Source organism: Lagopus muta, chromosome 11, assembly GCF_023343835.1.
Source record: "Lagopus muta isolate bLagMut1 chromosome 11, bLagMut1 primary, whole genome shotgun sequence".
In the NCBI taxonomy this organism is placed as follows: Eukaryota; Metazoa; Chordata; class Aves; order Galliformes; family Phasianidae; genus Lagopus; species Lagopus muta.
Window position 1 is genome coordinate 11,758,616 of NC_064443.1, and position 22,893 is coordinate 11,781,508.

General features: G+C 43.8%; 3 protein-coding genes across 12 annotated transcripts in view; 2 read left to right on the plus strand and 1 right to left on the minus strand.

The window, feature by feature from the left end:
- Positions 1-9,033, plus strand: part of PXK (PX domain containing serine/threonine kinase like) — a 33,846-nt gene extending 24,813 nt beyond the window's left edge. For 2 of the 10 annotated variants that reach the window (XM_048957912.1, XM_048957902.1), the window contains exons 15-18: positions 47-133; positions 690-759; positions 1,735-1,797; positions 7,916-9,033. In XM_048957912.1, coding sequence (XP_048813869.1) covers positions 47-133; positions 690-759; positions 1,735-1,797; positions 7,916-8,121 — 426 coding nt within the window. In that variant the 3' untranslated portion in view covers positions 8,122-9,033. The other 8 variants (XM_048957905.1, XM_048957906.1, XM_048957909.1 and 5 more) reach the window with 8 other exon arrangements.
- PDHB (pyruvate dehydrogenase E1 subunit beta) lies at positions 8,827-14,010 on the minus strand. Its single transcript, XM_048957918.1, has 9 exons — positions 13,857-14,010; positions 13,630-13,737; positions 13,499-13,561; positions 13,383-13,418; positions 13,006-13,291; positions 12,052-12,162; positions 11,370-11,461; positions 10,770-10,911; positions 8,827-10,428 (listed from the first exon to the last, which is right to left on the minus strand). The coding sequence occupies exons 1-9, from the start codon at positions 13,950-13,952 to the stop codon at positions 10,283-10,285; spliced, it is 1,080 nt and encodes a 359-aa protein (XP_048813875.1). The 5' UTR covers positions 13,953-14,010; the 3' UTR covers positions 8,827-10,282.
- Positions 14,011-14,068: 58 nt separating this feature from the next.
- KCTD6 (potassium channel tetramerization domain containing 6) lies at positions 14,069-22,839 on the plus strand. Its single transcript, XM_048957923.1, has 3 exons — positions 14,069-14,469; positions 19,403-19,508; positions 20,677-22,839. Exons 2-3 carry the CDS (start codon positions 19,482-19,484, stop codon positions 21,361-21,363), a joined length of 714 nt encoding a protein of 237 aa, XP_048813880.1. The 5' UTR covers positions 14,069-14,469; positions 19,403-19,481; the 3' UTR covers positions 21,364-22,839.
- The last annotated feature ends 54 nt before the right edge of the window (positions 22,840-22,893 follow it).

Here is a 22,893-nt window from a genome sequence, read left to right on the forward strand (position 1 = left end):
GGCTTTGTTCTTTTTCTTTTTCCTTTTTTTCCCCTTAATTTTGAAGATTCACCAGCACAGAAGGCTGACAAGAGCTCAGTCTCATCACGGCTCTGAAGAAGAAAAGAAGAAAAGGAAGATCTTAGCAAGAAAGGTAAACATCTTTACATGGATTTCTCACACAGAAAATTATTCAGTGTGTAGCATGGACATCCACAGGTGTGCTGCAGTATTCAGTCCTGTGATGTTCTTCCTGATCTGTAGCTCAGTGGTAACACTTATTAAATGACTGCTGACTGTTTAACTTATTTGAAGTTACTTAATGAAAATGGGCTTAACTAACAGCTGCTGCCCAGTGGAGGTCTGAGAGCTGGTTTTTGTTTTTTTTCAGCTGTCTGCAGCACTCTATCTGTTTCTCATCCTTTTTTTTTTTTTTCTTTTTCTTTTTTTTTTTCTTTATCAGTTTTCTACATTTCCCTTGCAGTCAGAGCATACTGAAGTTGCCCTGTTTGCCTGGGTCATTTGAGCACAGGGCTGCCTTGCTGCTGTTGTCTTTGCAGCAGCACGTGTTGATTGGGGAAGAGAGATGCTGGGCATTGATAAACCTTGTGTGATATATCAGATAGCTTTTAAAAGTTCTCTGAGTCAACTTGATTTTCATCATGAAAGGGGTTATTCATTCCCACCTTCTGTTTCTTCTTTGTTTGAAGAAGTCAAAACGCTCTGCCTATGAAAGTGCGGAAGAACACTCAGCAAAATACAGCAACTCAAATAACTCAGGTAACTACAGAGAGAAGAGCTTGCTTCTACACAGCTGTGTCAATGTTTTCATTGTCACTATAATTCTGTGGCTTAAAAGGTCCAGGATTACCATCAGTTTGCACCAGAATATTGAACTAACAGATGCTGATAGTACTGTCTCCAGCGTTTGGTAATAGATAAATTGAGGGCTTAGAGATACCACTAGAGCTAAATTTTCAGCTGATACAAAGTAATGTGTCCTCTCTTCTATTCCTCAAAAGGAGGGAAAAAAAGAAAAAGAAAAAAGATAATAACAAAAAAACCCACTCTATTCAATCCATTTGACAATTGACAGGAGTAGCATTGATTATTTGGATCTTTTGCTAATGAAGATCTCAGAGAGAAACTCTGTGGTCATTTCTTTAGTAAGGTATTAAGATGAATTGATTATCTTTTGAATTGCTTCTTCATTGTCAGTTTCTAAAACAGCACAGTATTTGACAGGTCTTCATGTAGTTAAAAGAGATGGCCTGTACTACTGAACAATTCAATGTAGTGTTCTTGTGTGGCTAAAATGTATCCAGAATCAGCCTACTGTGGAATAGTTAGGTGTCAGAGTAACTTGTGGGTACAGGAGCTGACTAAAAATCATCTCTTAGAAGGAGGAATGAAGTGCCATCCATGCAGTGGCACAACTCTTAAGGAAAACAGAATTTGGACGCTGAAATCCAACAGCCTAAGCAACAGAAAAGAAGTGTTTCCCATTGAGGAGTACTGTTGACTGTGCTGCTTATGTGTTTGGACCTCCTCTGATAATATGTACTGTAAAGCTTTTCTGTTTGGATCGGATGTGAGTGACACTGTTTGTATGAATGGGAATCTTTGCCACGTTTTCGTTGGGAGCAGAATTGAGCCTTCAGTCAATAAAGTTGGCCTGTTTTCAACAATCTGTCCTGTCTGACTGTGTTGAGTTTTGCATCACAGCTTTAGTTACTAGACTGTTGTTTTATTTAGCAGGCTCTGGGGCGAGTTCCCCATTAACATCTCCATCATCCCCCACTCCGCCCTCTACAGCAGGTAAGCTCAAGAGTCATTGTAATGTTTGTTTTTAATTTGTGGTGTCCTTTTTGTTTTACCCTCTGTGTTTAACCACAGGAACTGTGTTGTTCCCAAAGATGATTAAGGGATGATGGTCTTAAACGATGGAACACAGAGATTATGTTTATCTTGTATCAGGTCGAGTGTGGACATTTGTCCTCTTTTGAGGGCTATAGAGAACCTCTGAATTCAGTTCCTTTTTTAATATTATCTTTTCTGGGAGGTGCCTGGTATGATTTACTGTAGAGTTTGTTTACTTCAGTCTTTGATTTTACTCCAGTCCTACTGAGACTGCTGGTTTCCAGACATTTTCTGAGCTTCATGTTGCAGTATACGTTTGTTCTAATGTTAATGGCCTGTGGGCCATGAAATCATGTTTGTCAGTCCCTTGGTTCTGTGTATTGTCTATTTACACCTGTACTGCTGTGACCTGATCTTGGAAGTTTTGGGGTATGACAAATTGAGTGCCTTAGGCCACATAAATCTCCCCTGTTCTGCTGTCGCCTGTTGGTGATATGAGTAGAGCTGCTTGTGCAGAGAAACAAGTCAGAAACTGGTTTGTGTTAAAAATAATCTCTCGTTTTGACCAGATCCCACTTCCAATTTGCTAGGTAGCTATGCAAACAGTTTTGCTAATGTTTGGGACAAGTGGTGGGATGTGGTAGAGAAATCTGCTTGAGTGGGCATTGCCAGAAACAGAAATACTTGTGAAAGTTGGATTACAAATATGAGTATTGAGCTGTGGTGGACACACTCCAGTCTGAAAGGCTAGAAGAAGTGCACTAGCAAACATTACCAGCAAAAGGTCTGAATGGAATATATACCAAGAAAGGAGGCTGTCTGTGGCATTGCTGTTATGGTGACTTGTGTCATGATTCCTACTCGCAGGAGCTTTCTATACCAAAGTGATGAAATCAAATCTGTGCTTGTTGTGGATGGTCATATGTAAGATGCTACAGTCTTGTGATATAATTTAAATCTTTTATGCTGAAATTCAAATCAGTCGTTTCCCCTTCGAGTAGAGAGTACACTGAAGTACGTGTTCTATGAACTTACTTCTTCCAGTTACTCTAAACAAGATAATTACTGCTGTTGTGTTGCACAATGACAGCTCTGTTTTCTGTAGATGAGATGGCTCATCTTCCAGATTCTGTATGCTTTAAAAAGAAAGTAGCTGAACAATGCAAAAGAAAATCCCCATGCCTTCAAAGTAGATAGATATTTAGAAAACTTTTTTTCTTTCTGGAATAGAACAGCTTTTAACTGGCGTTTCAACTTTAATGTGTATTGGAACTAGATTGAAAGCTCAGGCTCAGGTTAATTCATGGATTTGGCTCAGCTGGCTTAAAATGGCTGAAGTTTTGGCTCAGAAATTTGGCTCTGAGTTCAAACCACACAGTCACAGTGTGTCAGTCATCCTGCAGGCAGTGTGCTTGAGGAGACATAGCAGTCTGCCCTGTGTGTGACGTGATGCACATTGCCCTGTGTGCAGCCACATCAGGAAGTGCTTTAATGGGTTGATGGTGTTGGTGCTTTCATTTGGGCATAAAGGCAAGTGTCACCATTTCAGGAATGCTTTTATAAGTAGAATTAATGGACGAAACTTCAGATATTAGCTCTAAGAGAAAGCGAGAGACATCATCAGTGATGTTGTTTGTATTCTGTACAGGTGTGCTGTTGATGACTTGGTGAAAGACTCACTGGCCCCATGGTTAAGACATTATTTGTGACAGCTGATGCAGCTGTAGCTTCTGTTTTGTCCTGTTTCATTGTATTCATTAAGGATATTTACCTCTAGACCAAAATTGCTTGTGGGCATCATGGTGAGATGACCTTCAAAGCAGGAATGAGGCTTTCAGTTTGTCCTTCTGGTTTGTGTTAGTATCGTAGCAAGTCAAAGAGTCTTGCTGATATGATGCCATGCCAAAATGAAGGCTGATATGGAGAAGGATGTCCTACAGAAGCTCTTGGCCTATTCCATCTCAGTCAGTGTAGCGTGTGGGTATGTGCAGAACTGGAGACTCCAACCAGAGGTAAACAGGCTTCAGGCTGTCATACCCTGGGGAAGAATCATGGACTCTTGTGGGTGTTTCTCATTGACAGGAGTGCTTGTTTGTGACCAGCTGTGTTGCAGATACGTGGCTGAATGCCATCTTTGAAATACGTTGCTTAGATCATGACGAATGACTCTAACACAACTTCTGTCTTTCTGACATTCTCTTCTGAATGGATTTTATGTTTTCATTTTTCCCCATCTACTTGCACACTTGAATCCACTTTGCTTCACTTAGAATCTGTTGTTTTCCTTTGTGGCTAGGATCAGAAGGGATGCAGAACCATGGTGTGGGTTATTTAAAACTTCACTACATCTCTAAATGCAGTAAGCCTGTAACATACCAGTGGGCTCTCCTACTAGAGAACTTTGGAGGGTGCCATTTAGCCAGCTCCTTTCTGAACAGTATTGCTGTCCTGCACTTCCCAGAGAGAATAAGCTGAAGGAGTTGTACTTAACTTTAGTGTCCTTTTCTGTGCCAGTTGTTCTGAATACTTCACTACAGCATATTTCATAGAGAGCCATGTGGAGCATCTTTAGAGCTCTTCACCTGTCTGTAAGACAATGCACAGTGCTTTAGCAGGTGCTGCCCTTGGTTGTTTCTGATTGATCCGTGTAGCTTAAGTGTAAATGCAGGTGTGACAGGAGATGTGCCATGATGAATGAATTTCATCTCCAGTGTCTAATCTTCCTGTGGATTTCTTGCTAACTGTCTCTCAGTGCACTGTAATCCTGTGAAGCCTGAATTACAGCATGTGAAATTGATAATATGAATGTTTTATTTGTTGATTGGGTATAATAATGCTTACAGTGTGGAAAGTTGAGTTCATTATTCACAATCCAAGTGTTGTATATGCAATAGGAAAAAAAAAAATCAACTGCTATTCCCATGTATTTTTCAGTGCATAAGAATGTATTGTTTTTTTGGTACTAACTTCTCAGCTAACGCTCTCTGTTTTTCTTACTTTGACACGAGATCCGGATGATTAACTTGTGTCCTCTCTCTTTCTCTGCTGTCTTCAATAGAGCATGCATCATTTTGAACGTGAATTTTCGGAAAAGTAAGCTAATGCTGATTTATCTCTTTAAAGATGCTCTGTTTCTGTATGGGAAAGTTTAATGCAAATCTTAAACTTGCTTAGTATTGGGAGGGAATGGAAGAAAAAGATCTGAGCATTCTTATGGATTATTTTAATGAAATACAGCATCTTTAAAAACTTATCACTAAAATGATTTTCTTTGTTTGCATCCCATTCTCAGCAAAGTTTTTAATGATGTTTGCACAATTACTGTCACTTTAAATTCATAATTAAGTTTTTGTTTCAATTCAGGCATCAAGTTTACAGCATCTGATTTACTTCCTATTCCTTTTAACACACTCTCTTAACAAAAATGTCCCTGTAAAAAAAAACCCTTGGTAAGTTCTTGTTTGAGTGTTTTATTCCTATAACTGTGTGAATGAGTGAATGTGTTTGCAGTCAGCTGCTTCCAACGTATGTATTGGAAAAGTTGTGTGATAATTGAGCACTTGCCTGAAGTATTTTCTGGGTAAATATGGGAAAGTATTTCACTGTTGGGTTGATCAGTTTAACCTGCAGATGGAGCTGCATAGGAGTCCTCTGCAGTAAACTAAGATTTCTTTTGCACCACTCACGCCAAGAAGGGACAGCTTAGTTTTGGTTGACTGATAGGGTGACTGAAATGAATGGATTTGACAGCTTTTCAGAATCGTGCTCTTAATTTACATGTTCAATATGTAATGCTCATAGCTAGTCAGATACCATCTTAAGTCCTGTATTTATATTTTAAGGCAGAAATCAGGTGTAAGATCTCCTAAGAGTTTCTTTCAACTGTATGATGTTGGCATCACAATTTAGAAATACTTGGTACTGAGGAACTTAACAGATTTGCAGGCAGAAAGGCAGCCTCTCCCCCACTCCCTGTCCTTTATGCCCCCATCATAAAATGACCAGACCAAAATTTAAAGATAACCACATGGATTCTTGGCCAAATAATAGCAATCCAAGCACTTACGTAGTGGCATTTTTGCCTCCGTTTCTGTCAAATATGTACCTTCTTTTGCCAAATTATTACTGCTACATTTCTATTCCATATGGAGTCCTGGCTGCTGTCTTCATGGTCTCTCCTTATTGTATCTTGTACAACTATGTGCATAACCTCTCCAGTTTCACCTTGCTGTTCCAATCAAAATCTTGTCTTCGTTCTCTGAAATTCTTGCATTCTCTTTCAAGCCATCTCAGTTGTGATGAGCTGGCCTTGGCTGTTTTACAGCAGTTCATCTGATCCCAAATCCGATGCGAGCGTTGCTACGCCACTCCTGCCCTGACCTCTTAACTCATCAGAGTGGTTAACTGTTCTTGGTTTTGTTCTTCTGTGCCAGGGTGTCTGTTTTGCTTTGCTGTGCTTTACTGGCAGTCCATACACATGGCACAAACAGGACTCTAACTTAGGGGATGGTTTTCAGTATTTGTAATTACAGACTCACATCTTTGGCTAGTGCAAAAACACGGGTTTGGGTAAGTTAGATGACCCCAAGGCATCAATATGTGATGTGTTATTTCAGTTTATACTAACATTGTGTAATGTTTTGAGTACTTAAGAGAGCAGCTGATCCACATGCCCCAGACGTGTTTTTTCACTTATTCTCTGACATTTCCAATAGAGCTTGAACATTACTCTATAGGACTTGAACATTAGTTCTGAAAGGGATGAGAGTGAAGACAGGAGCTGTTTTTCTGTGTTTTCTTATCACAGAAAAAGGTTTTCATGCCAGTGAGAATTTTAACACTTCTTGAATCCACGTCCATAGTTTCCTTTAACTGCTTAGTATTTGCTTAATTCATAGCAAGCAGTTCTACCTCATTTGTCATAGTGTGTTGGCTGGCCCTGTGTTGTTTTGCTCTTTTGTCCAAAAGCATCCCAGTCCTTACCAATTGCTGTTGTGTTCCTCATAGAGGTTAGAGCTACCAAACAAGTACTGAACTACAGATGCCACTTGTCTCCCTCGCCATACCTGACATTAACTCATGGTCTAGACAATGGCATTAAAATTCACTGTTGAATAATAATATCTTAACCGCTAAGCCCCCCGTTTTCAGAATATGAAGCTGAAGACAGGCCCATCATTCACATGCAACTGAGGGTGTGCTGCAAATGCACCTTCACGTGGATGTCTTGTGGAGCAGGGGTCACCTCTGGCCTTTGCTCTTACTCCTGCCATGTATCTTTGATCCTGAGTGTAGAAATGATGATGTAACGTGCAGCAGCTGAGAAGCACTGGAGCACATTGTGTGGAAATGTGGGTCAAATAAGGCCACCTGCCTGGACCTGAGCTTCCAGAACCTGTGCTGGGTTAGCTGCCTGCATGCACAGCTGGTTTCTGGCCTTCCAGCCCTCTCTGCAAGTTGTCAGGGCATGGAGCTTAAAGCATGATGAGACAACATGACTAGGGTAAAAAGCAATGGCCAGAGTGCAAGGTAGGAGCACAGAAAGCAAGCAAGTGGTGTGAGTAGTGAGTTGTGATTCCTTCAGCCTGTGAAACAAGCATTTGCTTGTTTCTCTATGGCTGAAGAAAGTCTGACAGTACTGTGGACACGTAAAACATTTCCAGAAAAACTCTATCTGCAGTTAGTTGCCTAAAATTAATGTATAATTTGATCAATCACCACAAATGCTACAGCAGAGTGGTCCTTTGTAAAACCTGTAATGTTCCTCATGTAAATATGAACAGAGGGTAAGATTTGCTTCCCGGTCAGTATCGCATTTGAGTCACGTTTTGCATCCCTGAGAACTGATGACTTTTAGGCTTCTTCTCAGAGGTGTCTCAGATGACGTGACTCACCTGCAGATAGAGGTTTGATCACATCAGCATTTTTTCATCCTGTTCTGTTGTTCACATTCCACTTGTTTTCAAGGAGTGAAGTTCCTAGTGCAGAACTGACACGGTCCGGCTACGTGGCTGCAGTGCTCTGAGCAGGACCTCTGTGGCATAATCAAACATCATCTTCTCTCCTCACTCAACAGGAGCATCATCGATACCCCCAGCACCACCACCGCCACCCCTGCCACCAGCAGCTCCTCCTCCAAATACAGAGGTGCCAACACAGCCAAGCTCACAGCCTGCTGTCAGTGCGAGCCGAGGAGCCTTACTCAGCTCCATTCAAAACTTTCAGAAAGGAACTCTGAAGAAAACACACACGTGTGACTACAGTGCTCCCAGGATCAGCTGAGGCTGACGGTTACACCAGGATTGAATTCCCCCTCCCGCTCCTGTGCTGTCCAGGAACAAGGCCCTTCTGACCAGCAACTGATTCACCAACGCATACAGCAGCTAGTCATGCAGTAGCTCCTTTTACCTCTGTTTCAGCTTTACACAAGTAGCAGCACTACCCCATCTGCACTGCGTTGCCATGCTAAGTACTCCATTCTTTATTTGGTTTCAAGGATTTTGTTTTCTAGCTGCAGTTTCAGGTACAGCAACTTCTGCGTGGCTGAATAAAACTGAGAATAGGAATGGCCACGATCAAGGTGAATTAATGCATTTTTTAGTTCTATTCTTCTCACTTTTTTTTTGGTCAAATTACAAGAATCTACTTCTAACCTGCCCTTTTTCAACACTGGTCATCCAGCAGTAACTCATTTAACTTCCTGCACTGAATCAGCATATTTTGTTTGAGATAATCCAAAAAGAACCCAGCCAAAACCAACCAACAAAACAACCCATAAAACATACTGCACAGGTGAGGGAACTGGAGAATTAAATCTTATTCCCACCATTTTTGCTGATGGACTAAGAATAGTGTCTCAGACTTGTTTAAATGGACATCCTACCTGCAACTCTAAGGGAAAGTGTTTTTTAAATAATAGTTGAAATGGAAGTTAATAGGGCACTGGGATATTATTCATGATTTAGTTAAATGCAAACTTACTTCAAGTTAATTTTACAGCTTATACTTTATTGAAAGATCATTTTTCGATTTGATTAAAACCTTAAACAAATTGCACTTTAAAGGATTATAGATAATCCATTTTTTAAAATTCAAGTACATCCGTGTTTGTAACTATGCAGAGAATGTCTGTACAGTTTCATGTAACCTGTGATATTCAGTCATTTTTATTAAAATGTTAATGGAGTTCCTCCAGCAGCGTGGTGGTGGATGTGTTCTGCTAGGATTTTGCCTGCAAGCCTGACTTCTAAGAGATTGAGTAGCACTTCTGCTTGGAAATGCCCTGGGTTCCTGACCTGTAACTGAAGTAGGACCTGAGCCCTTGTGTCTGCTTAAGAGAGGTAAGTATCTGCTCCAGAACGGTTCACTGGAAGGCACCTTTTCCTGGCTGTACAGCAAGCTGTGCTGCATTGCCTTCTGTAGGCAGACTGTCTCTACCAGGGCAGTAACAGAAGCTGCTGAACAAAGAACAAACCCTCTCTGTCAGCTCCTTAGCTAAACCCTGGTATGTGGTTGCAGCAAAAGCTGGTGCAGTTGTTGCCCAGCTCTTCAAACATACCCAAACAACTGCTTTTGAATAGTTTATTACCTTACCCAGGTCTGAAAAAAGTAACTTTTTTTCTTCTTTGCCTGTAAGAACTATAGTTTGTGCATACTGTTGTTGAGTTTAAAAAACAAGCAAACAGACAAACAAGGCACAAAACCATACATAAAAACAAAACATCTGAGCAAGTTTTTTTATCACTGTACATGACAGCTGGCATAGAAAATGCACGTGACAGTTAATAAAGAATAAATAGCTATTATTTCCCACCACACACTGAAGAGGATCAAGATCTTTAACCAAAGCTCTTGTGCAGCTTTCCTGTATGACCAGAGCACTCTTTGAAGAAAGCACGAGCCACCTCTTAACCCATATTACAGGCTTCCAGAGCCATTTTATACAGGTATTTGTTAAACTGTTGAATTAAAAAGCAAGGCTTCACTCAGCTCTGGTTTTATCATTTGCCTTTAGTAAGCCTTGCAAACACAGGCTCCTAGAGAGCTGTGCAGCATCCTAGGACTAGACTCAGGGTGGCCCTTATTATTCACTACCATTCTGCACTCAACCACCATCACTGTCAGTTTGGCACAGCTGGTCTGATCTTACAGGACAAGCAGAAATGGAAGACCTCTTCTTCCCTCTGAATTTAGAGCATACAGAGAGATCCTAACCCAGCTGAAGTACAAGCTAACTTACAGACGAGCATTACCACAGGGTTACTTAAATGCAGTGGCTTAGAGAGAAACCCCACCAGACCCCATTGCAGCCATATAAATATTCTGGGAAATCGCTGTACTTCACTGTACAAAAGTTTATGCAGCTATACAACAAAGTTTTGCATACAAGTTGCCCTATACCATTAATACTTTTTAAAGCAGGACTTTAAAACATATTTACAACTCAGATATTCAAAGTTTTCTTCACTGCAAATATTATATCCTTCACTTGAGGTATGCAGTTATCTTCTAGAATTTTTGCGTAAGGCATGGGAACATCTGCACCTGTAACACGCACAGCTGGAGCATCCAAGTAGTTGAAGGCAGATCCTGAAACAGAAAATGGTGGTCAGGTTGGTGCACAGTCTCGTTTTCTCTCAATTCAGTTTCTGAATTTCAATATGCTTACAACAACTTTGTTCCTGTCGTACCAGAGACAGCTGTTCCTGCTTGTCTAAACTATAGTGCACAGTGATAAGCAAAAAGTTACCATCTTGGTTCAGTTCCTGGGATAAGAATTATACCAGGTCATCTGGATCGACCATTTGAACATGTCTAGAACAAGACAGCTATTAAGCTCCTCAGATACAGGACTTTAAATGTGTTGTCATCTGGCTTTATCAAGAAGTCACGAGGATTTAGATCAACGTGCAGACTGCAGTAGTCAGTACCTTCCATGATCCTGGCACAGATTTCAGCTCCTACTCCAAACTGTGGCCATCCTCCTTCCACAGTTACAAGATGGTTTGTCTTTGCAACACTGGCTTCCACCGTTTCAATATCCATTGGTCTAATGGTGCGCAGATTGACAACCTTAAGAAAAGGCACCGCGTGAGTTTTGCTGAGATCCAATCCTGACATCTGCTGCTGTTTGGGCACAGGGTCCTTCAGCACTACGATCTATTCTGACTTTGACAGGAAGAGTTAAAGTTAATGAAATTACTGCTTATCCTGACAGATCTGCAGAACGGCTTTTGGTGGCTCCTGGAAAATGCTTGATGAGTCTTGCTATATATAATTACGCTGCCACATGCTGTCGTTGTTCTGCTCATTGTACAGGTAGATCAATCTGAAAATCTTTAGTAGTTCTGACTTGATTTTGTGATGAAAAGGTCAAACACAGAAACAAGAAATGCACGTACACTGATAGTTAAGGCACTTATAAAAGCTTGTAGTTTTTAAACTGATGTTCTGCAGAGCCTGAACAAGGTGACCCTCTGCCTTTTTCCCAGACAAGAGAGAGAGAGAAAAGCAACAGAAACACCACACACCTCACACTCAACACCTTCTTTGGCCAGGATAGAAGCTGCTTCCAAACAGTGCCCAACAGGCCTAGAGTGTGCCACTAATGTAACATGAGTTCCTGGAACAGAAACAAGTGTTAAAAAGAAACAAATCCAGAAGAAAAAATACAGATAAAAAGGCATTTTCCTTGGGCTCTTTTGAAGGTAGCATTAGTATTATCTTGCAAATTTAAAGTTCCATACGTTTGTTTGAAATGTTGAGTATTCTACACCCATGAAGAGTGGCAGGAGGACTACATGAAGACAAAAAGCCTTTTAATTCAGGGATCTAAGTAATGTTTTTAGTGCTCTTTGGATTATCCTTTTTACACGTTCATGTTATTCAGTGGTAAATTACAAACAGGCTGAAAAATTACAATGATCTCTTCTGCATTTTTAACAAAAATTACATAGTAAGGTGAGGAGAACTTTCCTGCTCATCACCTGCACCATCCCTACATCAAGAAAGAAACCTTTTAGAAAGTTACAGTTTTAAATGAGATGCAGGGAACAAAACAATTGAGTACAATAAGATAAATAGTATTTAAGTATTAACATTTTAAATATGCTCCTGTGTCCCACGACAGCAGTATTCTGAATAGCTAAGATTCCCCAGGCAGCTCGGTTAGTAAGGATGAATACAAACACATACACCATGTTCTCAGCTTACCTTCCCTTTCTATTTTGGCTTTTCCAATTGGAATAACAAAGTCCTTTGACTGTGCCTGTTCGGACATCTCAAAGGGAACACCATACAGCAATTCATTTTCCAGCATCACAACTAGAACAAAAAGTACTTGGATTAATTTGTACTTCTGCAGGAACAGGCTGTACTTATGATTAACAGTACTGCAGCAGAATATTTGCAAAAGCAACACAAAAGATTAAAAGTCAGCTTCACTACTCAGTTATTTTAAATACTGTCTCAAATTCATCTTAAATGTGACCAGGTGTATGACTGCAATATAATTTTACACAAGATTTAAAGCCCTTCATATGATTTTCCCCTTAAAAAAAAAAAAAAAAAAATAAAATAAAAAAACAAATCAAAACAAAGAAAGCCTGGCAGAAAACAGGAGTCGAGAAGCCCATGCTGACTTACAAAACCTCTGTAAAATTTGAGTCTGCATACTCATCTCTAAAAGTAGATCAAGGGAAAACTGGAAAGGTCATGGCTAAGAAATATTTCTGTACAACTGCTGGCTTCAGAAAAGTCTCACATTTTGCATGGGTGCTTGTGAGAAAGGAAGATGAAGGTTACCTTGCTTTTGATTAATGAGATTCTGAATTTATCATCTAAGCTTCATCATCTCTAAAAAATGAGTTACATTGTACCGTATCTGCAGGAACTTCTCCTGACTCACCTTCATCCTTTATAATGCCTTTACAATGGGTGCATAAATGCATTTTTAAAGCTTCCAGATGGGTACATGGAAGCAGGTTAGAACAGCACAGAATTAGTCTGCTGCTAGCTAGCCAAGTGACCATAAGGGGAAAGCAGTTAAGGTGTACTGATGCTGATGCTTAAGTGTTGAATAATTTTTTATATTTTACATGAGGTGGGGGAGGAAAAGAAACGTTCAGAAATGAGAGTTAAATACTGCTGTGATCTGACTGTGCTCACCTGGATTGTCGTCCCGGATCGATGCCTTCAGCAGCCCTTTAGCATCTTCTGAGCTCCAAGGGCTGACGACTTTCAGCCCCGGGCAGTGCCCGTACCAGGCAGCAAAGCACTGCGAGTGCTGAGCAGCAACGCCAGCCGAAGCGCCATTGGGCCCACGGAAAACAATGGGGACGGGGATGGCTCCTGCAGACATGTAGCAGGTCTTGGCGGCAGAGTTGATAACCTGGTCGATCGCTTGCATGGAGAAGTTGAACGTCATGAATTCACACACCGGCCTCAAGCCCGCCTATCAAAGTCAGATCATATGCCACGTTTTAACACAAAAGCAGCTCGTTTTGTATTTCGGTTCAGAAGGGGGGAGGGCGTACTGTACTGACCATCGCGGCACCGACGGCGATTCCCGTGAAGCCCATCTGGAAGAGGAGCAAACAGAATCAGCGCCGGAGCGCGGCCCACGAAGAGCCCCGCGGGGTGAGCGAGCCCCGCGCCGTACCTCAGAGATGGGGGTGTCGATGACCCTCTTGTCCCCGTACTTCTTCCACAGCCCCCTGGAGATCTGCGGAGCAGAGCGGCGTCAGACCCCGCAAAGCCCCGACCCCGGGCCCGGCGGCGGCCGCCCCTCACCTTATAGGCACCGTCGTACTGGGCCACCTCCTCGCCCAGCAGGAAGACGCGCTCATCCCGCTCCAGCTCCTCGTCCAGCGCCTGGTTCAGCGCGTCCCGCACCGTCACCTGCGGGACAGCGGCACAAGGCAGGGCAGAGCGGAGCGGGCGTCCCTCAGCGCACCCGCACCGCCCCGCTCGGAAGGGATGAACCCCTCGCCCCCGATCCCCCCCCTTACGGCCTCTACCTGGATGGCGGCGGGCGCGGAGAGGTGGAGACCCCTGCGCGGCGAAAGAAGGCGGCCTCGCGGAACCAGCAGCCGCAACGCTCCCGCCGCCGCCATCTTGGCCGTGTCCTCTAGCACCGGGCGGCAGCCCGGCCCCCGCGCTTCCTCGGCCCCGCCCCGAACTCTCGCGAGAACTCGTGCCGGCAGCCGGCGCTCTTTTAACTCGTCACTTCCGGCCCCCCACTGCGGTAGTGGCGGCGGCCGGGCCCGTCGTGCAGGGCCGAGCCGCGCTCAGGGATAGGCGCATGGCCCGAGTTTGTGCGCTCCCACTGCGGCATCGCCTCCTGGCGCCGGGGCCGCCCACGGCCGCATCGCCCCGCCGCCCACATCTCTCCGCTTCAATGATACGGCGGCCCGGCGCGGAGGCGCAGGGCGGAGCGAGATTTCTCCGCCGGCGGCCCTGAGGTGAAAGGAGGCGGCTTCCCTCCCTCACCCGACCGGAGCGGGCGGAGAGACGGGGAGGGGATCGCCTCAGACCCCGCCTCCGCTCCTCCCCTCCCGCGGTGGCTGCTTTGCTCCCCGTTCAGTCGTCCCCATCCTCGCCGGGCTCTGCTCAGCGCCGGGAGCTGCGCCTGTGAGTGCGGGGAGGGGCGGGGCTGGGCCGCGCTTCTGTGGGAGGGTGGGGGGGGGGGTGGGGGGGAACGTGGGGCTGCGAGCGGCCAGAGCCCGCCCTGGGTGGGGGGAAAGCGGGGCCGTGTCCCCCGTGGGACTGCGGGTGCCCGGAGCTGCGGCGTACACGGGTCTCGTTTGCGATTCTATGGCAGGGCGGCAGGTGCGGGGCCCGGCCCTCAGCTCGGGGGGGGGCTGCGCGGGGCGGAGTGCTGCACCTGGCATGGCAGCTCCTGCTGCCCCTCAGTGCAGGAGGGCCGGGCTGGGGCCGGGAGCGCTGTTCAGGCGCTGTATCCAGGCACTGGGCACTTGGGGGCAGCGAGTGGAGCGGTGCAGTCGTGTCCAGCATCCTTGCTGAATCATTGCGATCTCAGAGTGAGATTTCCTACCGTGCGTTCCTCCGGCAGGGAAAGCTGCTGTTCCCAGCTCCTCCTGCGGGCCTGGGCATGAAAGGAGGATTCTTGTCACCGTCCTGCTGCTTGGTCCCTGTGATAGCCTTGTTGGCTGTGTGGGATGCTCTGTGCTCCTCACACCTGCCTTTATCCAGCACTGCTTGGATGGGTTTCCCCATGCAGATAGCTGCCTATTGGTGCCATAGAACAAGATATGTGGGTAAAACCAACTATCGACGCTGTGCAGAGCATCTGTGTGGCTTCAGCAGTGCAGGGCCAGCAGGTGCAGTTGCAGTCTTTGGACTCCTGCATGAGGAGGGTCAAATGGTAATAGTGAGGTGGGATTTTCAAGCATCTGTCAGATTGGTGGACAATGTAGAACCCAGACCCAAACCAGGATTTTAGAGTTCCTCAGGTGTGGGGAAAAAAAACTTTCAGAGCTTACAATTCATAGTGTAGCAATTAAGCATAAAGGAATGAGAATGCTGAGTGGCCACTGTTAGTATTTTGCTCTCTTGCCTGAGGTGAAGACTGAAATATTAACCAAAAGAAACAGAGAAAGTAAGGAGAAGTTACATTCTAATAAACTGTGTTAATCATTGTAAACTTGACGCGTGTAGGTGAGGGATTCATCCTTCGGCCATGCCAAGCTGTGGTATTACTGGAAGTTTTGGTAACCAGTTGTTTCCATAACATAGCTCGTTGCTTGGGGTAGCTCAGCACTGTAGGGCCTTGGGTTTGCTCTGCAGACTATTGCTTTGCTCTGCAGTTCTGTGGAGGACAGTCATTAATTACACTAGCTGAGGTATTGTCAATTCAGGTGAGTCACTAGTAATGATTTACAATAAAAACTTGCCTTTGGATTTCAAGACTGGCTCAGGATTAGAGAGGCTGTCCATTTACAGTGTAGCTGCTGAGAGCAGGAGTTTCATTTTCTCATCTTTGGAGATCCAAATGTCAGAGACAGTGAGCTCACTGAGTGGGAGAGTAGCTTGAGCCACAGGTATTTATCTGTATAAATAACAGACTAGCTTATTAGAAGTCCTGTCAACTTTATATTGACCTTGAAGTCTTCAGTACCTATTGAGACTAAACAGTTTGTGTAAACAATAAACAGTCTGTGTCCTTCACTTTGAGCAAGGTAGCTGAAAAGCATTCAGAGCAGATCAGGTGATGTCTGCCTTTTGGCTTGTGACTGCTGGGTGCGTTTCTCCTCCTCCATCTGACTGTGCAGGATGGTACAACCATTGTGGTTTTGTCCAGGTGCAGCGTGTGCAGTCTGTGCCCTTGGCCAAGTGTGCTGTTTGCAGTCCCAGCAGTGCAAACACTTGGCATTGCTGCTGGCATCCCCCGGCTCTGTCCTGGATGTGTGTGTGTCTGTTCACAGATGCAGGCATTCAGCCAGCTCTCATTTGCTTTCTGTGAATTTCAGCTTGCAAAATGGTTGCATGTTAGTAGCTACCTGGGAGAAGCCCTGCTGAAGTTAATGAGACTACCTGTTGCAGTAACCTTGCTAGTAAATAGTCTTGTAATCTTCTGAGTCATCAAATATTAAGTAAGAGTGAGTGTTTTATAAATGCAGGTATCCAATTTGGTGTATTTATTACAAAATGGTGATTTCGGTGTTTTTCTTCGAAGGTACTTGTCTCTTATTGTTCCTTCCTAGTTCTGGATGTACCTGGGCTATGGTGGCAGCTGTAGATCTTCTCCCTGCTGACAGGAAAAGCTTGGTGAAAGTAGGACTGGATGTGAGTCCATTGGTGTGCTTGTGTTTTCACCAGAGAATGATGTCCTGTTTTGCTTAAATGGTGTCAGAAGTTGGTCTGGCTGAGAATTGTTTTAGGTGAGCATTTCTTATGGCCTTTAAAGGCAATTTGTCTTGGGCTGCATCTGCACATCACCTGTTCTTTGCTGCCTGGACACAAGTAGCTGTGCTGCTGAGGTTCTGTACCTGGGTGATGCATATTGTGTGACATGGACTGGCGCTGGCTTGAGGCTGTCTGTCCTGGAGTATAGATGGAGTGAGGTTCTGTGTCCTCCTGCGTCACAAACTTTCATTCAGGAAGAATTTGGAGCATTGCTAAAAGGCACATTGTTAAGGGCCCATTTCCCCACCCTTGTTATGATGTGGTTTGCTAGTCCTTATCTCTGGTTGTACCTGAACAGAGCTATTTTTCCCTTTGAAGTTATCTAGAAATTTGGTGCTGCCAGGTTGGCCAGGGAAGCAGCAGGTAGCTGTGATCACATCCAGGTGTTTTGGGATGGCCTCCTTGTAGCACCTTGTGTGCTGTGCTTCTTGGTGCACTGTGAGTGTTGCCAGGTAGGTCTGTGTAGGAGTCTGGACTCTTACACAAAGGTCAGTGAGACTTCTTGCTGCATTTCTGTGTTGAGGGCTGGGTTCGTTTCTGCTAATTGCTCTCGTAAATTATTCATTGTGCTGCTACATAGCAGTGTTGTGATCAAAGATGAGTTCATGCCATCGAATGGGCGGGCAATATAGTCTGTTTCTTCCCCTGAACAGGCATGGAGTGGGGGAAAGTCCAGATTAATTCGTATAGGGGCTTAGATGTTGGCCAGAATAACAAAGTGTCATTCCATGTGTTCAAGTAACTGATGGACATCTACCTACCTTTGGAATATTCTGAGTGTGAAGATCCAGTTAAGTTTATAAAAAGACTGCTGATCTCTTACATTGTGATTGCCAGTGACATTTCTGGCCAGCTGCATTATTTCCTCTTCAAGTGAATGTTTTTCTTGCATGTCAGAACCCTAGGCAGTCTCTCCAGTGGTTTTAATGTGTCTGCATGCTATGCTGGTGCTGTACTTGAGCAGGGGGACAGCTGCAAGTACCTGTTCCTTAAGGAAAAAAACACAAAGCAACTGGAGTCGAAGGGATCTCAACTACTGGTAACAGGTGATGATCTGTACTTGACTGACAAGTCAAAATGGAGAGAACCCGAATGACTTCACTTCTTCATTTGTCAGCAGTTAACAGAACAACTACAGATGTTGGCAAAAGAGCTAGCATTCCAGGTTTATCTGCTGTTAGGGGGTGTGTGATTTAATATGCTTTCTTCAGGCATGCTGCATCTCTCACTTGTGAAAGTAAGATCCTGGTTTGACTCGTTCTGTGTCTTAATTCCATAGGCTTCTGTTGTCTGACCTCATAATTTTCATACAGGGATTTTGTGTTTTCTTCTCTTAATACATCTCAGGTACCACTGAGGCTGTGCTCACACTGCTGGCTCCCAAGGGCCTGGCTTCTGGGAGCTGCTGAGCCCTGGCTTTGGCTTTGGGCAGGATAGCAGAGCCCGGAGATGGATCTGCTGTGTTGCTCTGTGGTGAATGATACCAACCTTGTTTGCAGGGAATGAGAAGGAAGAGTCATTTTTTGGCTGGGAATTAGCTGGTGCTTGAGAAAGCAGGACTCTGTCTTGGCTTAAATCTCCCAGCTCCTTTTAGCTGAGGGATGGTGCATTGAAGTTTGCCAGCACTGAGGCTGGGAGCAGAAGCCTCAGTAGCTGTGTTGCCTTTAAGATGTAAAAATAAACAAAACTGAGAAGCTGCACCCTACTTAAAACAGGCTGACCTAAATTTCCAGCAGTTGTAGCAGAGATGCAGATTATGGGTAGGGAATACAGGCTTGCTGCCTTCTCTATCCATGGGCAGCAGGGCACCTTTGGAAGGCCTCAGCTGTGTCGGGGGTCACTCGTACCTTTTTCCCCTCGGGTTGCATAAGCTGGGCTGTGGGTTTCCCTTGCAACGTTTGTGTGCAGCCCCTGCCCCTGTTATGCAAGCTGGTGGTTCCACATCTTCTGGGAAGTTACAGCGTGATCCACTGCTCAGATTGCTTTTGTTGGAGCATCATTGAAAGCATGTTAGCTGTCCTCTTGCTCGTCCCTAAGGAGGTCTGTTTCGGGAGCATGTATGTGTCTGTGAAGTCCGTTCATACTCTTCCTTTGTAGATTAAAGTTCTTGTTATCAATTGCAGTTCTCCACTACTGAATTATTAATTCTGCAGTGAGAATTCATTTTCCTGCTGTTCATTGACTTTTGTGCTTGATTTATTCTGCGCAGTTTGAAAGTGGAGCATGGGAATTTTGGCTGACGTTAATGGGTCGTGCGTGTTGCCTCAGTGGTGAATAGATGAACTTTTTTAATTGAGGAAAAAGATGCCTGTCCTTCAAAGGACTTGCAGTTTTCCTGATGAGAAGTAGTCTGTAAACAGAATTTATCCTCAGAGGTACATGCTGTTATTTAACAAGTCTGGGGTGGTCAGAACAGCCAGCGGAGTGCTTACCATGTGCTCAGGGGGCAGCGCTGTGGGTGGTGCAGAGGGAGATGCAGGGAAAAGCTCATTTGTTCTTCTGCTAATATGGCTTTATAGCTGCATGCTGTCCTGGCAGAGAGTCTGCCTTTGATTAGAAAACCACCTTTGGTGGTTCTTGTAGGTACTGAACAGCCTGCCATGTTTTTTTTTTTTTTTTTGTGTGCTTTTTTCTGCAGGGAGCTAATAGGAGGTGGACTGCAATCTTTCAATAACCTTCTGTTCAACTTGGAGTACCGTGGTTCAGCAACTGAACAGATGGATAATGGAGACTGGGGCTATATGGTAAGTGATCCCGAGTGAATGTGTGTGTGCTGAGCAGCACAACTGGGCTTTCAAGATCTTGAGGTAAGATTCCTTGTTGATCTGTCCTGTGTGGATCGAGGCTTCGCAGTGTGAGAACAAGAGTTGTGCATGTAGTAACAGCTTGCTCACGTTTTCTGGAGTGCTTTGTCGTATGTGCCATTTGTGGGATGTGCTCATGTTCATATAGCCTAGCTAAAATCAGCAAGAATTTAACTGATGTCTTAAGCTCATTGTTACCATTTTCCTAACACACACAGACTGAAAAGAGTTTGTGCTTCTTGCCTATAATTTTAAGGACTTTCTTGCATTATTTATAAGGAAAAAATATTTTTCCTTTAAACCTTGTCTCAAATCAGACAAATGTATCTTATTTTTCTCCTGTTCTCATTCTCTAAACATTCTGCTGCCGTGCATATGTCGCTTTTTTTTTTTTTTTTCCACTGTCTGGCCTCAGTCCTGACTGTTAGGATGGTGGCCAGATGGGATTTATGTTGCTTTCTTCTTGCTTCCTCATGTACTATCTGGAAGCTGATGCAGACTGGTTTGGTGCTCTGCCCCCTCTTCTACGCAGCATGCTAATTTTCTAATAAATGCTTCTTCTGAGAATTAAAAGCTGGAAGGCTTTAGTTCTCTTGTTTTAATAATTCCTCTTAACCAGTGCATGGATTATTTTGATTGTGAGCTCTTTGTCTTGTGCCTAAACTTGTACTGTCTTCCTCTTTTGAGGGTGAAAAAGTCTTAAGACTTGTTCAGCTGATTTGCTGTTATTCTTGAATGAGATTTTGAAAGCGAGGAGCACTGATGGACCTCATTCACATAAACTTGTTCTTCAGGAAATGTCTCTGATTTCATTTCCTCATCTGTAAAATATGAAAAAACTTGTTCCTCAAGTGCAAAAGTGCCTTCTGTGACAGTAGCCCTGTTAAGATTTCTAAAGCATTCTCAAACTGTGCTTTCTAAATGTTGTTATCCTGTCTAGCTGTGCCTTGTTGCTAGGCTTTGTTCAGGTTTAAACATCACTGAAAGACTTCAAATAGGAGAAGTGAGGTTCCTTCCAGAGCCACCAGTTCTCAAGCAGTATTTGCCATGTGCCTTGGTGAACCTTCTTGTCGTGGCTTGATAAACTCTGCGATTTCTCTCTTTCTAGATGACTGATCCAGTCACGCTAAATGTGGGTGGACACATGTACACGACATCCCTCACAACTCTCACCAGATATCCTGACTCAATGCTTGGGGCCATGTTCAGGGGAGACTTCCCCACTGCCAGGGACTCTCAGGGCAATTACTTCATTGACAGAGACGGACCACTTTTCCGTTACGTTCTTAACTTCTTAAGGACCTCAGAGCTAACTTTGCCACTGGACTTCAAGGAGTTCGACCTACTTCGGAAGGAGGCGGACTTCTATCAGATTGAACCTCTGATTCAGTGTCTCAACGACCCCAAGCCTCTGTATCCTGTGGATACCTTTGAGGAGGTGGTGGAGCTTTCCAGCACCCGCAAGCTGTCCAAGTACTCCAACCCGGTGGCTGTGATCATCACGCAGCTCACCATCACAACGAAAGTCCATTCGTTACTGGAAGGCATTTCAAACCACTTCACGAAGTGGAATAAGCATATGATGGACACCAGGGACTGCCAGGTTTCCTTCACTTTTGGGCCATGCGATTACCACCAGGAAGTGTCTCTCAGAGTGCATCTTATGGAGTACATCACAAAGCAAGGCTTCACGATCAGGAATACCAGAGTTCATCACATGAGTGAGCGTGCCAATGAAAACACAGTGGAGCACAACTGGACTTTTTGTAGACTGGCACGAAAAACAGATGACTGACTCTGACTCCACAGGAGCCATTTCAGTTATTAGTGACTTAATTGAACAGTAAAGCCAAGAGAGTCTGGATTTTGGCTGACGTAACACTGCGGGCTTTTTTTTTTATATATATATGAGTATTTATTGTTTATCATTGAGGACTGGAGAAGTTTCATTCTCTAGCAGTTCTGTCCTTTCATCCAGAATAAAAACATGCATGTGCCTGTTCAGTCAAGACACCTTTTTGTTTGAAAGAGGGAGTCCGAAGAATTAGTACAGGAGGGTATTTTGTGTCATTAACACAATTCCGACGCAACTTAAAGTGCTAAAATTACCTCAGTTTAAATGGTTTCTAATCCATCTAACCCTGTGCCACTGGGAGCAAGAAACAAACGGAATCTAAGAGGCAGATGGCGAAAAGCTGCTATCACATAGACTAATTTAGCTTCTAAATCAATAAACAGTATTGTAATATTCTAGGAAAAAAAATCCCACCCTTTAAAAGTACTTGATAAGTACAGTTTCGTACAGTTATGACAACTGTTTCTTTCTATGCATATAAATCAAGCAACCAAATACTATCTGTAGCCATGGAAATATGATTAGAAATATTTATATTGGATTCTGAATGCAAAATGTCCCTGTGGTAGAATTCATATTTTTAATGCCTGGTGCAATATTATTCCCAAGTGTAATGCCTGCCAGCAAGAAGCTAATAAAAATGTGAAATATAGAATACTATCTTGTATTTTTTGTCTTCTAGAACTCTAATACTTAATAAAAACCCCAAAGGCTGTTTTTCAGCGCTGCAGAATAGCACAGATGCTCTGCTAGGGCTCCATTCTCTTTCACTACTGACATACTTGGTTCCTTTTTGTCTTAACCAGTTGATCGAGCTGTCCTCATCACAGGAAAACAAAAGTGTTTGGAAAACGAGGCATTTTGACCAACAGAGGGATGGCAAGGATTCGCACTTTCTGTAGAGATAAAGGGAACACAGCACCTAAAAATACTTGTAGCTGCATTGTTATCCCATTTTAATGATCTATCTGATAGCTGCTTATATCTCATACGGATTTTTATATATGTAATACAAATAAGATTCTGTGTCTTTAACTATAGAGTGCTGTTTCTGATATGTTCAAGTCAAGGAACTGAGATTCTGTGTTCTTACCTAATTTCATGTAGCCATTCCTGCTTCTCTTGGCCACTGTGTCACTGTTACTTATACAATTTCTGGTTATGTTTTAACTTAATTCTCTTGAGAGTAGAGATTCAATGTTTATTTTGACTGAATGGATCACATTCTCCCTTGAAGTTCTTGTCACAGTGGTTTCTTACCACAGCTGCTTTGCTTCCTGAAGTGTGGAGTGTTGCTATTTGGAGATGTCAAAGAGGGATCAGGGTTCCTCAGGATGTTGCAGCCTTCTGAAGCCTGTGGCCTTGCATCTCAGCTCTCTGTCAGAAGGCCTGTTTGAAGGTATTTTCCTCTGCCCTATTTTATCTCCCCTTTTCATGCATTTTAGGGGTTCTGACTTTTGTATTAAGACA

Excerpts from the sequence above, each read along its gene's own strand:
- KCTD6 (XM_048957923.1), top strand. The coding sequence starts at position 19,482 with ATGGATAATGGAGACTGGGGCTATATG. Across the intron at positions 19,509-20,676 it reads ATGGAGACTGGGGCTATATG|ATGACTGATCCAGTCACGCT; the intron begins GTAAGTGATCCC and ends CTCTCTTTCTAG.
- PDHB (XM_048957918.1), bottom strand. The coding sequence starts at position 13,952 with ATGGCGGCGGCGGGAGCGTTGCGGCTGCTGGTTCCGCGAGGCCGCCTT. Across the intron at positions 11,462-12,051 it reads AGCCAAAATAGAAAGGGAAG|GAACTCATGTTACATTAGTG; the intron begins GTAAGCTGAGAA and ends TTTCTGTTCCAG. Across the intron at positions 10,429-10,769 it reads CTGTGCCAGGATCATGGAAG|GATCTGCCTTCAACTACTTG; the intron begins GTACTGACTACT and ends TTTCTGTTTCAG.